General features: G+C 46.3%; 1 protein-coding gene across 3 annotated transcripts in view; it reads left to right on the forward strand.

Moving 5' to 3' along the window:
- The window catches only part of LOC147904079 (phosphatidylinositol deacylase), a 71,788-nt gene that overhangs the window by 26,070 nt on the left and 30,267 nt on the right, over window positions 1–15,451 (forward strand). For all 3 annotated transcript variants that reach the window (XM_087370458.1, XM_087370465.1, XM_087370473.1), the window contains exon 13: window positions 82–168. In XM_087370458.1, the coding sequence (XP_087226584.1) occupies window positions 82–168 (87 nt within the window). The remainder of the gene's footprint in view (window positions 1–81; window positions 169–15,451) is intronic.

Genomic DNA, 15,451 nt, shown 5'->3' on the forward strand with positions numbered 1-15,451 from the left:
TTTTTGTACGATTGAGCAAACAGCGATTTTCTATGTGGGTTCTGTTGGTTTTCTAAGAGATCATTTGATTGAAATGTGCAGGTAGATCCTCATTGTGCATATAAGATTAGCATGGGTGTCTCCCTCTCAACAGCTGCAACCAGATTTTTGCTTATACATGGATTGCAGGTGTATAACTTGGACGTCTTTTTATTTATGAAGTGTGACATTATTTTTCCATTCAGTTTGTATTATTGAAGTGGCTTTCAAGTCGATAAAACTTAGATTTCTTTTGAGTGTTGCTCTTGTTTCTTGCATTCCCTCTGGATTTATTTATTCTTGCAAGCAATGTTCTGCTTGTGTACTGGGTCCGATTTTAGCAGGCTCTTTCAAGTTGGATTGCTTTCTTAACCTGTATTCATGTCAGATCACTCAATGATCAAATTGAAAAAGTGTGTAGTGCGGCTCTAGCTCTCCTCCTAGTGATAGCAATGTCAATCCAACTCTTGCTACTCAAGACTTCTCGATGCAGGGATCACTAACCCACATGTGAGCCCCCATATGAGGGCGACATTAGGCAGTAGACCTGGGATTATTAGTAGGTTAGTGGGCAGTACCTGTAGCAGCAAGTGTATGCCTCAGTCAGAGGCATGCTTCACATATCTAGAAGCTGCATTTAGGCAGCTAGAGGGCAGACAAATCTTGCCATTTGTCAGGTGTGTTTCAGGCCTGATTCGGTGACCCTTGACAAAGGTCCCCAACGCACAGTTTGGGAAAATTATGGCTAGGGTTGACTGTCGGTTGGTTGATTAGAGGTTGACCAGTCAGAGTCAAAATTGTTGGGCTGATCGGATGGCAAATCTTCACTGGTCTAACTTTGACCCAACTGGGCGGTTAGCTGATTTGTCTGCCACCCCCAAGCCCCTCCTCCTGCCCTATAAAAGGAGGGCTCCTGCCCTCTCCACTCACACTAAAGACTTCCTTCACAAAGGCACGCAGGAGCAGAAAGAACAGCAGTAAAGCCCAACAAAGTCTCCATGTTTTGGCCTCCATCCGGAACCAATTTTCCCAGGATAATTTATCGAGTACTATCTGTCACGTGGATGTGAAAAGTGATGTAAAGTATCTTTGTAACTCAACCCATGCTTAAACCAGGGTTAACCATGGTTAAGTGTAGTAATGGTTTGGCTGTGAGGGACTGGCTAGAGGAAGTGCATGCTTCCTAGAAGTTCCTAGGGGCAAAGTCTAGGTGCACCAGTAGGTCCTAGGGGCAAGGCGAAGGCTTTAAAAGAGGGGTCTAAAAGTTGGGCCCAAGGACAACCAATGTTGTCCTTGGTATGGTGGTTAGGACTTTAATGAAGGGGCAAATGCCAAGAAAGAAGTGCCATTTGTCATGCATGTATATGCATGTCCTTCCTCTACCATCCATCTCTCTCTCCTCACTCTCCCAGATGTGCTGGACATCAAGCAATAGCTCCGTGTGTGTTTTTCGTTGCACTTTTGCTGCTCCTGCTCTTGTGTGCTGCTGCTTTGGCTGCTCCCCCCCCTTTTGGCACGTTTTTTGAGGCAGCTTGGTTGGAGGCGCGTATCTCGAGAGGCTGTACGGCCTGTGGCATGAATTTCGAGGCATTTTTCGTGTTGTACAGATTGTTTGACAGGAGGATTTGAAGGCCAAATCCTGGTGCTGAGGCTCTGAGGGAGATCTGCATGTTGGAGATCCTCTACAGCTTCTTCTTGCTCACCCTCCGTTGTCTACCTTCATTTCTCTCTTATCCTGATTACTGGAAGCCTCCTGCACCCTGCGGGGAGCTTGGACAGAGGATAGGTGCGAGAAAGGAGCTCACCCCTTTGCCACATATAGCGGGAATTGGTTCCAGGTTCTGTTTTTCTTTGTTCATTCTTGCTTTGCAGCTTTTTGCAGTGCATGCGTGTTGTTTGCAGTCCTTTCAGGACTCCTACAAGTTCTCGCAAGCACCCAAAGGCAAGGGTGTTCCCGTGGTAGGCCCAAGGACAGTGTGGATGCATGTGATAGCATTGAGGCTGCTGGAGCTCAGTTTGCCAGTGGTTTGGATGCCTGAAGGCTTCTCAGTTGGGTTGGATCAAAAGTGGATGCCTAAGTCAGTGGGAATTCTAGTGGTGCACTTGGATTAGATGTCTTGAAGATAGGTAGACGATTTGCAGAGAGGAACAGTGCAGGGTTGAATCCTTGTTGTAAAGCATGTCCATTCAGAAGCATTAAATAAATACTGTAAGGGGCGCCAAGGCATTTGGGACCAATGGGTGCACTGTGTACTATTTTCATTGAGCAGGGGCATTCCAGCCTCACCTTCGTTGTTGTTGAAGTTTGTTTCTAAGTTGTGCTGAGTGGTTGAAGTGACTGAAGCTTGCTTTGTGGCTTTTTATGAAGTTTATGATTGAGTAGAAGAAGATCACTGTCCTTTTTAGTTATTGAAGGCCGGTTTCAATGGTTCCATTATCGGGATCGTCACCATATTTCCACAGAGGTGAGCCCTGGTAGTGTATGGTGAAGAACACTTTTATTGCAATTGTTGCTATAGCCATCAATCTCAGCAAGCATGTCACACCGTGACTATCTCTGAGTAGAAGGGGCAAGAGGAAGACAGAGCCTCAAAGAGCTTTGAAGAGGAGCACAACATCAACAGGGGTGATGACCAGCAGGACAGTGGGGCACAGCCAGTTTCTCTTGAGCATGCCGCTGAGGATTCGTAGGATGAGGTAGATGAGGCAAAGAAGCTTGATCCCAATGCCCTTTTTCGATTGCGAATATGCAAAGTGTAGCGGGAGCCCTGTCGTAGTTGCAACGTGCCGTCACGGAGATTATGCAAGCTCCTCCCCCCATGGTTACTTCCCCTGGAAGGAAAAAGTCAGCTTAGAAGAAGCATAAGAAGACTCCTAGGCATGTTTCTTTCAGTGGACAGCCTTCTGAGATGCCCTCAATCGTCCTTGTAACGGGTAATGCCAAAAACTTTCATTTAGTCAATCAGGGACAGTAAGCCCTTCCTCAGCCCACGATGCATCTAGGATATTTCGGAGGGGGATCAGTTTTTCAGGCAATGGTGGCATTATCGGCAGAGGCACCCGGAATGCCACATAGCTTTATGGGCAGCACACAGCCCAGAATGCAGAATTTCCAGCAACCTATGGTGGGTGGAATGCTCCCTGCAAATGTCAATATGATGTACTCGAACATTGGGATGCAGCCTGGAATGCAGATAGGAATGCCTGGGACAATGGGCAATACCTTGAATATGCCATAGATGTAGGGAGTGGGACTTGGAATGCCAAACCCCACCATGGGTACGGGTGGAATGGCTCCAAATGCGGGAGCAGTGATGCCCCCATCGTTTTTACAGCCCCCTGTTTATGACAATCTCATCCCTAAAGGCAAATTGGAAGATTACAAGGAGGGAGGGGCAATTGTAAAGTTTGAGACCTTCAATGGGATGCAAGACAGATTGAAGGATTTGACATTGCTTGGTACAAGTAAGATGCTGCAAATTGCAGAAATTTGGAGGACTACAATAAAAAGTTTTGGGAAGACCTACTCCCAGTGAACTCTTACAGACATGTACCGCTGTCCGAGCAAATTGAAAGATATCGCTGTGGGTTACCAAAGGAGATTCGGGACTACTACACGAAAACAAGGGTTTCCAATATGTCCCAGTTGGTTGAGAATGCCACAACCACTTATGCACTAACGCAAGGGAAAGTTTCTGGGTTCAAAGGAAGGTCACAAGAGACATCAAGGTCAAAGGGCAGCAAGACGGAATCTTCTAAGAAGTTCATAAAGTTTTTGCAGCCCATGAAGGCAAAGTTTGTTGTAGGACAGAGGCGAGTACCGACCCGCATGTGTGATGAGGAAAATCAAATTCTTTATGATGCCAACAAGTGTTATATTTGCAAGGAGGAAGGCCACATGGCTTTTGAATGCCCAGATAAGAAGCGGAAGGTCCCTCCTACTGAGTAGGGTGAGTACAAGGAGGAAAAGAGGATCGATCAGAAGAATAAAAACCCAAGCCCACTGATTGGGGCTGTTCAGAATACAGATGCTACAGAGTTATGCTGGGCATGGGACAAGATAAGAGACCAGACAGCTTTGATGTTTTTCGATCCAGGAGCCAAGCCCAATTTCATCTCTCCAGAGCTGGCTGGAAAGTTAGGAATACGGGCATAAGAGATGGGTCCTTTGTGTGATGCAGATATGGCTTATTCGGGACTCAGCCAGTCAGTTACTCCGGTGATAGGCAAGCTGCGTATGCATATTCAGAGCTACGTGGAAACATATATTATGCCATCGAATGGTTGTGATGTGTTACTGGGGATACCTTGGCACTTTCGTGTTGGGGCTGTTTTGGATACAAAGAATAAAACAATCACAATCACTCACCATGGCAAAACCCATGTTCTTGATGCTAATTTGAAGGGAGAATCCATCCCTGCTGTATTTGCTTGTCATTGGCAACATAATGAAAAAGCATCTTTCATCGTACTTAGTGTTTGCATTTGAAAAGAAGTCCGTAGAAGAAGAGTCATTTTTCTAAGCTGGAAAAACAGCGGTCAGATTTTCTTTTTCAGTTTAGGGACTGTTTTTTTGACTCACTTCCATAGGAGTTTCCCCGTGAAAGGCGAGAAGACCACATGATAGATATAATCCCTGGTAGCAGCCGTCCTAACCGACCTCCTTACAGGGTCAGTGCAGCCCATCAAGAGGAAATTATGAACAAGGTCAAGGACCTATTGGAGAAGGGGCTGATTCAGCCTAGCTCTTCACCTTACTGCTCACCCGTGTTCTTGGTCCAGAAGAAGGATGGATCTTGGAAGATGTGCATTGACTACAGAGCCCTCAATAAGATTACCATCAAGAACAGATTCCCTATACCTAGGATAGATGATATTTTGAATAGGTTACAGGGGTTGGCATGTTCAGGTGCATTCATCTGAAGAGTGGTTATCACCAGATCAGAATTCAGCCAGAGTATGTCCACACCCGTTATGAAGAAGGTAAAAATGTTGAATGTACTTCCACAACTCTCTATTAGTGAGTAGATTTGCAGGGCTTGTGTGGAACGCGAGCAACATCGGAACTTGTTCCTGATGGAGGCCACGCATTGGGCGTCAAACCATTCCGAGATTTGTGCACCCATGCCTACAAAGGCATTATCAGCACATTCATTGATGATTGCAACAGGGTGATTCGGGTGTTATGTTTGCATGAAGGTTACCTGTAACTTTCGAATCAGCTACCCCACACAGTAAGGGACTTCCTTGTGTAATGTGATTTAGATTAGGGCTGCATGGGGATCTCGTACAAAATCCAATGTTTTACACACGGGATGGAACACATCGAGTAAACTCCCACTTCATCAAAGAGCTCATTTAGGATAAGCTGATAACCCTTATATACTATCCCGCTATAAAGGAAGCTGTCTTCACCAAGCCTCTCACTCGAGACTAGATGGAGCATCTCTTTCGAGAGGGGGTGTTAGAATGTTAGGGATCCCTAACCCACATGTGAGCCCCCATACAAGGAAGTAGATCTAGGATTATTAGTAGGTTAGGGGGTAGTACATGTAGTTGCTTGTCTAGGCCTTCGTGAGAGGCATGCTACACATATGGAGAAGTTTCGTTTAGGTAGCTAGAGCGCATACAAATCTTGCCATTTGTCAGATCTGTTCCCGGCTTGATTTAGTGACCCCGTAATAAGGCCCCCAACCTACATCAGAGGTTGATAAAATTAGGGTTAGGGTTGATTGGTCAAACATGACAGACTAGTGGGTTGGTTAAAATGTCACCAGTCAAAGTCACAATTGGTTTGACCCAATTGGTCCATAATTTCCAGGGAATGCTGTTCCCCAGCTGTGAACCTAGATGGTAGAATGGTATTCTGTTCACTAAAGACCCCTTTAATGCTTGTGGAATGCTTCGCAAAGAATGACTGGAGAACGCCACATTTTGCATTTTCTACGTGTGGGACACTATTAGATTTTGTGGGAGAGAGTGCATTTTGTACTTTGTCCTTGATGAGACTGGCAGAGCTAACTTGAAATGCCTTTATAGCTGGGACAACAGTCACGTTCACAACTAGACTTAGAAGAAACACAATCCCATCATAACATCAAATCACCATAACCAGAAAACTCCGAGAAAACAATATGTACCAGTAGCTCCTAATAATTGTTGAAAATACAAGGATCATTGAGACATATATCAATCACAACCTCCAAGGAATCATGAACTCGTAAGAAGAACCCCCTACAAGATCAGATGCCTTGGAGCTTAGGTGGGACCTTGGACCTTGTGTTGAATGATCCACCCTTAACTTGGCTTGGGATTTTCTTCTATGGCCCTGAAACTTTTAGAATTTCAAAGAGATCTTATGCTTTTGTCCATGCCTTGATCTAAGTCACAAAATCATTTAATTTTTGCCTCTTTCGCCCTTCTTGCATCCTTCAATACTTTACCAATGTATATCCTCCCTCATCCCCCTCCCCCTTTGGAATTTCCTTTCCTCTTTAATGCCCTTCATAAGTGGTCCCCCCCCTCCCCAATCTCACATGTCCCTCCCTCTTTAATGTTCCTCCCCCTCCCTGCTTTATTTAATTCAAGCAGACTTCTTCCTCGGCTGATCCCTCTCAGAGCTCTATCACGGAGTTCTTTCAGTAAGATCACATGGACCCCCACGAGACGAGGCCTTGACATGACCGTGACCCAGAGCCTGTGACCCGACAGCTCAGATAGAGGGTCGACACACAAATCACACTTGGGGACATCCTCTCCTTGCTTAGAGTCGGAGCCCGACCGACGGGGTCATAGTAGCCCTAGTCAGACACAGAGCTACAACCAGGAGACGTGCCAGGACCGCACCTCTGAGTGGCTGACAACACTCTATTGCCGACTTCATGCCTCCTCTGCCTCATCCATCGTGATATCTTGCTGGTGTCGATGATGATGATGATATTGATGATGATGCTGAGATTGATATATAGTCGACCATCGACATGACTATGTTGTACTTAGGACTTAGTACTGCCGTTTTGCATTTTTGCATTTTGCATTGGTATGGATGCTCGTTTAGTAGCTCCACTACCACAGCTTATTGTATCAGGATTTTCACAGTCTCATAGACCCATTGGTCTTCTGAAGACTTCAATAAACTTCCTTTCTTCCTTTCTCCCCCTCCCCCCTTGTGAGACTAACTATTGCCCCTCCTGTTGGAAATCGATTAAGAGAGGGTATGCACAGCGGAAGACTGATAGAATAGCCCAAGAGCTCACACAGTGTGTGTGGGAAGTGGATCACAAACTTCTTAACTTATGTGCTTCATCTAGATGTGCAGACTAGTAGATAGACAATGATTCAGCCAGATATAGAAACCACCAAAAGAATATACAAAGAGATAGATCCGAAGTCCCATTAGAGCGTGGTCCCTTTGATCTTACCACATATATAAGGGCCCTATATAAGGGCTTTCACTTGCCCTTCTAGGCTGTTGCCTTGCCCCGCCTCCTGCTGCACCTATGGGCCCTATATAAGGGCTTTCACTTGCCCTTCTAGGCTGTTGCCTTGCCCCGCCTGCCCATGTGTCTCTTTTCTGGGCACATGTTGCCCTAGGTCTCCCTCCCCTCATTTGGGAGTCTATAGATGGGGAGGTGACCTTTCCAACACATCCCTCTCCCCCCCTTTATTTAAATCAACCCCTCCCCCCTTTACCCCTAAATCTTGTGCTATCATATACCACTCCCCCCTCCTGCCCCCCAAACCAACTAATTAATCAATAGGAGTTTTCACCAACTGGGGGGCACTATTCACACACCTACGCACCTACACATGCATCACTTGTTGGAAAGAAGCCCCCAAATGAGGAGTGCGTGGGGGAGGCAGACCTAGGGCAAGATGTGCCCCAAAAGAAGAAGGAAGGGTACCTGGCAAGTCGTGGAGCTCCTGATGTACAGGGCAGACACGTGGACATCAGGGACCTGCAACAGCCTGATTGCGCAGGGATTTCCAGCAAGGACAGACGGCGCAGCAGTACAGAAGGGTACAGTATGCATACGTGGCTGTACGGGTCTTGGTAGGAGGCAAGGATGCTGCAGCAGGAAGGCGCCTGCATGAAGAAAGATACGGGGCAGATGGCAGAGGCTATGGGCAGGAGTACAGCCTGCAAAAGGGTCTCCAGCAGCAGCAAAGGGCAGCCTAGCAGCAGCCCAAAAGGGCCTGGCTAGGGCCCTTATATAGGCTGGGCCCTTGCCTTGATTGGAGGGCCAAAAGCCCTAGAAGTGTGGGCCAAAGGGCCCTAGTTTTGTGAGCCCTTAAAGGGCTGGTTGGGCTGAGCCAACCAGGTCGGTTGGGCCAGCCAACCTGGTCTGTCCAGTTGGCCCAGATTGGGACAGACTGGTCGGGCTTTTTGACAGGCCCCTAGGCTTATAAAAGGAGAGGCTTGTGGCCTCATTTCACATCCAGCATAGCCAGCAGTTCCAGGGCAGAAAGGAGTAGCAGGAAGCCTACTCTCTGGGCCTATCTACAGGAGGTGAGAGGGTGCTTGAAGGGCTGCATACTTAGCCAGGAAGAGGCTGGACCTTGGCTGTCTTCTAGGGCAGCAAGGTGCTGAGATCATCATCACTTGGAGCAGCAGTTCAGGGAGCAGAGGGAGCAGCAGATCAGCCACTTGTGGGTCTCTATCCAGAAGGAGACAAGAGAGCTGTAGAGCTGGAGAGCTAGCTCAGAGTGCTGCCCACCTAGGCTGGAGCAAAAAAGGTGGAAGGGATCTGGACGGAGCACGCGGGCTCGAGTCTAGAGATAGCCAGCAGATAGGAGAAGGACCTTGTGGTAAGATCAGAGGACCACATCATTGGTGGGACTTCGGATTTGTCTCTTTTGTATTGTGTCCATAGTTGTGGACGGAAATATATATTTTGGTGGTTTCTCTATCTGGTTGGTTCATTGTCTCTTGATGAGTCTGCACATCTTTTGAATGCACATAAGTAAAGAAGTTTGTGATTCCACACCCACACCGCACACTGTGTGAGCTCCTGGGCATTACTATAAGTCTTCCGCTGTGCGTACCCTCCGTTGGGTCATTTCTAACATCACTCACATATGCACACTGCACACACCTATGCACATATCAGCTATGCATACACCTTACACCCGTCGCACACATCACACAATACACAGCTATGTTAGCCTAGCAACGCACTGGCCTAGTGCAACTTCATGCTATAGTTGAATCTTGGCTCACTATTGACATGAGCTGAGCTGAGCATTCAACAACTCAGATGAAGTCGCTGCGCACCTACAGGCTGAGGCGTGAGTCTTTGTCCATTTACCACAAGCAGGTACGTACTCCATAGGCACTTCACAAGTTGCACAGCTTGATAATTGCTTGTATTTGCATGCACTCTATGAGCATTGTTGTAACATGCAACGACAATTCGATCGTGTAATCAGAGCAAGACCTTCTTTAAACCTTTAGTGAGGAATTAGTGTTATGCACCATAGAGAGAGAAAGGAGATGAGGGTAGTGAGAGAATAGGGTCGACAATTGATTGGGGGTTAGAATTTGCTTTATACTTGGAGAACTGAAAGATACAAATAATACTCATGAGAGAGCACGAAAACATGCTTTTGAAGAGAACACTGTGCACATGTGTCGCGCACCAAAGACCTGAGAGGCAACGCCAACCAATACCGAGACCTTGATGTTGTCCACATTGACGATGTAGGGCACTTTTGCAAGGCAAGGAAGAGGCTGGTGCTGTCCACCGGGGTGTAGGGTTACTGCGTGAGTGAGAGAGTGAAAGCTAGGAGTAATAGATTCTAAAAGAGAAAGAAAGAAAGAAAGAAAGTTTATTAAAGTCTTCGGAAGACCGATGGGTCTATGAGACTGAAAAACCTGATACAATGAGCTGTGGTAGTAGCTACTAAACAAGCATCCATACCAATGCAAAATGCAAAAAAATGCAAAATGGCAGTACTAAGTCCTAAGTACAACATAGTCCTAAGTGCAAAACTGTAAATAGAACTGTAAAGAGTTGCTGAAGCAGTACCCAAACCTTACTCCGTTTGCTTGTCCGAATCCCCGATTGTTGTGCTGCGTAGACACCTTCCAGGAGGGCTGAACTTAGGCTGATCAGAGGCGAAACTCTAGAAGTGTCAGGGCTGCATAGGAGGGGATGGAGGGGAGCTGTTGGGAGTGCTGAAGGCTGGAATGAGGGCATGGATGGCCCCTATTTATAGGGCTGGAGGGTTGAGCCAATCTGCTCAAACTGGCTGACATTTTAGTCGGCTGTTTGGGGCTGGTTGGTTGGGCCTTTGGCCCCATAAAAAGGTGCCCTAGGGAGGGGTGCATGGCAGCCTATAAAGGCAGCCCTTCCCCAGCCCATTCCCCTCAGTTGTTCCAGCCTTGAGGGGGCCCAGAAGGGCTCCTATCCTAGGCTGGACCTAGACCTATCTCTAATCCTAAGATGGAAACACTACCCTACTGTTCTCTAGTGGGTACCAGTGAACAAGGACTGATATGTCTGACTTGACCGAAGGCTGAGAGACCGACTTACGTAGCTTGTGCTTGACTGTCCTTGGACAAGGGCTCACAAAGGGGTCACAGCATACGACAAAATCTTCTATTAGGGAACTATAATGCACTTGTCGATGTAGCCAGTGTGTAACATTGCACCCAAATGCAGGGGTGTATGTGACAATTGTGCAACGTGCCTAAACAATAGTCCACTAGAATTGTCATGGTTTCCCATGCCTTGATGCTCAAACTCTCTGGTGAAAAGGTATGGAAATCTTGAGTAGTAGCTTGCATTAGGTTCCATCAAATGGACATGCCGCTATTGTCGCCAACCAAAGGCTGGCAGCTCCGTGAGTACAAGCACACTTGTTGGGAGTTCAGAATAAATGCATTAGCATCTGTCTTGCACTGCCAGAGACTGTGGTTCTATCAACAAATGTACCTTCTTCGTGTGGCAAGCATGGTGGCTTGAGCAATGGGTCATGTTGCTATAGGATGTGAAGCGTTGAATCTCCAAAAAAAAAAAAAAAGCATATTGAAAACCACAAGATTTGAGTTACCTCACAATGTGACAAGCAACAGCAATGCTCAACAAAACAATATACATTAAGGACAAAGCACAAGTTGTTGGAAAGGTCACCTCCCCATCTGTAAGTCCCCATATGAGGAGAGCATTGGGGGGGGGGGGACTCTGCTAGAAACTCTCTCGTAAAGTGCCATGACAGCCCAAATGATCTCTTGGTCATAACCCAAGTCCTGTAGGTGCCGTATGAGGCGGGCTCTCGGGACCGTGTCAAATGCCTTGCGAAAATCCACAAAGCAACAATAAACCCTCTGCTTCCGTGACCTTGCCTCCTCGATGATACATCTGAGTGTCAGAATGTGATCCATGGTTCCATGATCACGCCGGAATCTGGCCTGTCCTGCTACTCTGAGTCCTCGACACTCTGCAAGTCTGCTAACCTCGGAGTCAAGTACTGATGCATAAATCTTGGACATGACATGTCCAATCATAATGGTCCTGTAGTTCTCCGGGCTCATGGGATCCCCTGCCTTGTGGATGGGTGAGATAGTGTTAATGGTGGTGACCCTGGTGTCTAAGAGATGGCCACATGGGCAGCATCATGGCTGCCATGAGGGCAGGGATCAGATAGAGAAAAGAGAGGATAAGGGTACCTGGCTGATCTGCAGGAGCATAAGGCGGAGTAGAGGACAACAGAAGGGACCCAAGAGAAGAGGCTATGAGCTCACGGGTGGCGTCAACAGAAGTACGGAGCAGTACGGGATGAAGGCGCACACGTGTGGACAGATCAAGGAGCCAACAAAGGGCATAGTAGAGGCGGGACAGACCAGCACATGGATCGGCCAAGAGAGATGCTGGTTGGGCTGCTTGGAGGCAGCCAACCAGGCCTTATATAGGGCAGACCTAGGGGCTGGGCCCTTGCCTTGATGTGAGGGGCAGAGTGTGGGCCAAGGGCCCCTAGTTTTGAGCCCCAGAAGGGGCACTTTAGGGAGCTGCTGAATCGGCTGTTAGGGCAGACTGAGCCGGCCAGTTTATGGCAGACCAGTCGGTATTTTCAAGGGCCCTTGAGGCCTACAGAAGCAGTCCATTCCAGGGCATTCATTCATCCAACAGGTCAGCCATCAGAGGAACAACAGGAGCAGCTGTACTCACACCCTCAGGCCTACATCTAGGAGGCAGAGGAGTCTAGGAGTTACTGCAGACTGAGCTCATCAAGGGCTGGACCTTAGCTGTCTTCTAGGGCAGCAAGGTGTTGTGAAGTCTACATACGCTCGAGATGGAGCACGTGGGCTCAGTGTTCTAGAGATATCCAGCAAATAGTAGAAGTACCTTGTGGTAAGATCAAAGGACCACGCTCTGGTGGGACTTTGGACCTATCTCTTTTGTATTGTGTCCATAGCTGGATCATTTTCTATTTACTAGTTTGCACATCTATTTGATGCACATAAGTTTAAGAAGTTTGTGATTCCACTCCCCACACACTGTGTGAGCTCTTGGGCTATTCTATGAGTCTTCCGCTGTGTGTACCCTTTGTTGGTCGATTTCTAATACAAGCAACAAATTTTGGAAGCTTTCAATAGAATGAAATACTTTAGTGACAACAAAGCATAACATGGTTACTTGAAAGCAAATGGCAATACTATGTGTAGCACATGCAGCACATCTCTGTGCTTTAAAGCACATAGGTTGTGTTGTAACATGCGTTGTAAAGCACAAAGTAGTGCTTCACATCCTTTGAGCTTAAAAGCACCTAAATCCTTTAGTAGACACACATAGCACAAATAGCACTATCTTGGACAAGTTGAGGGGGTGCTGCAATCCTCTTGTAAGGCTTTAAGCCTAAGATTTTGGTTTGTAACGTTTGCCAATAGGCTGAATACACCTGTGCTGAGAAAGGCAATTGTAGTGCGTGGATTTGCATAGGGTGTTGAGAGTGAAGTGTCTACTAGTATTCAAGTTTCTACTATGACTTCTATATCAATGGCTAGTCTCGGAAAGGGCAAGAGACAAGCTTCCTTAGCTGCCACATGGCACCTTGGTAGGAGGCAGAGATAGAAGATGCAGTGGGGCGTTTTTTTTTAGTGGTGACGTTGCCTTCAATGAAGCCCCTAATCCTTATTTTTGTATGTGATGAAGGCTTTTGGCCCCTCTTACACGCCGCCATCGTATGAGCCTTGAGAAACCCAGATTTTAGAAGGGGAGACGTAGAGCATAGATCGGCTTTGAAGCTTGTCAAAGAGGAATGGAAGACATTTGGTACCATCTAGATGGATGATGGATGGAGCGATGCACGTAGTTGATCTATTGAGGGCATAGTTGCATGTTGCATTGGAAGTTATGCTTCTTGAAGTCCGTTTATAACTTGAAATATTGAAAGACATCATGGAGGTTGGCAAATTTGTGGAGGGGAAGCAGTTGATGAGGTAATTGCTTGCATGGCACATTGTTTGAATAGCTTGCTGAAGGGAACAGGGAGCTTGCTTGGGTGCATCCTATAATCGATTTTGCAAAAGGATATCATCGGTTCTATCACACGACAGCACTATTTTCTTGTAGTGTATCATAAGCTTGCCTCCAAAGATCTCTTGAAGTATTCAGAGACACGTTTTACAACTTCAACATGTTGGAGCATCTTTTGGAGGTTAGAAATGCTCTAAGGCAGCTTGTTGTTTGTGACGAGTGGGAGGCATGGAAGGATTCCACCAATGCAGTTGTTTATTTGAGTCCTTTTGAGAGGATGTGAGTCATATGGTGAAAATAGTAAAGCTCATCATCCTTTTGATGAGGCTTATGGATAGTGATGAGCCATGCATTGGCAAAGTTTATGAGGGAATGGACAAAATGATTGAAAATGTGAAGGAGGTGGTGACTATTCCTGATTGGAACTCCTATCGCCTTCCTCCTTTTGCTTGGATCTAGAGAATCTCCAAAAACGGCACTAGCTTGGGTGATGTAATGTTTTGAGACGAATCGTTATCGAACAAGAACAATGATGCCATCTCTTTTACAGTCCCAAGTCTTTGAGATCTCTATCCCTCTTTCTCCAACATTGCTACTGCCTCCTTTTTTGTGGGTTGTCTTGACCTTTGCTTCTTCCTGTTCCTGAAAGGATGTTCCAAAAATTTGTGTGTTCCATTGCTTCCAATGCACAAGCCTTCATTCTTATATCTCATGATGTTTGTTGATCTAATTGCCTCCTACTCAGTGCTGACTTCTGAGGCTGATTCGATGTATGTCCTCCACGGTTAGGATTTGGTCTAAAATTTATTCTGTTAGTAGAAAGCCTTAGTTTATTTATCTGGAACCTATCCCCTTCTCTTCGTAAACTTCGGCATGTCTCGACTTGATGCAAATCCTCCCCCGTCACTTCTCTTCCCGTGAATGCTCATTGCCAAAGGAATAATGTGTTCTAGAGTTTTTGGATTGAAACGTTGAATTTCATTGTGAATGCGCCTATACAAACCATAAAGGTACTTGTTCTTCCTTGGACTTCTTTTCAAAAGATTGTACTTTTAGGTGCATTCTCGAGGACTCCCGAGTAGTCTCACCTCCTCTCTATTTAAAGCTTTACTTAATAAATATCTCTGACTCGAAGTCCAATGACAGAAGGGCTAGGAAAGCCCCCAGACTGGCTGACCCAGTTAGGCTGCCATCTGACCTGCCACAGACCACTTCTTCCTCAAGTGCTCATTGCTAAGCTCTTCTCAGATTGATCCTGCTCATCCTCATTATCCTATTCCTACAAGATATTCTCCACACTTGTAAAACCGGTTGGGCTGCATCGTGTATCCTTCATCTTGGGTTGATCTGTCAATCCATTTCTTCCTTATCCTGGGCTGAAGGTTACTCATTCGCTGTGTGCTTTGCCCACTTCTCTTTGATAAATTTCTTCCATGGATCTTGGAGAGGGGCATTCATGGCAAATTATTTTTCCTTTAAGATCTGATTCTACTCCCACTTTAAAGGATTCTAAGAGCTGAAACATGGCTCTCTTTTGGGCCTTTGTACTATTGGAGTGTCCTCCTTGTCTCTGATTGTACAGGCTGCATTTGATCCACTTCTCCAAGAGTCTTCAGTCGCTTCGTGTGTTTCTCACTGAGATCTCTTAGTGACCACCCTGACAAGGCTTAAGGTAAACAGGAATTCTCAAGAACACAACACAATCATATAAACAAGAATTCCTAAGTTGACCTAACGCTTTGTTGTGAAGCTCTTCAATTGGAAAGGAAAACAAGGCTCTTACACTTGTAAGAGTCATGCATGATTGCAATTTCGGGTGTATCACTGAAACTGAGAATTCCAATGTCAGTCAAGTGTTAGGGTTTAGAAAGAATGAAAGAAAGAAAGATATATTAACGTCCACAGAAGGCCTCGCGGGCCTATGGGACAAAGTGACACCAAAGAGAAAAACTCAT

The sequence above is a fragment of the Dipteris shenzhenensis genome, chromosome 3 (assembly GCF_047967505.1).
Source record: "Dipteris shenzhenensis isolate YYH24624 ecotype China chromosome 3, Dip_SZ_1.0, whole genome shotgun sequence".
In the NCBI taxonomy this organism is placed as follows: domain Eukaryota; kingdom Viridiplantae; phylum Streptophyta; class Polypodiopsida; order Gleicheniales; family Dipteridaceae; genus Dipteris; species Dipteris shenzhenensis.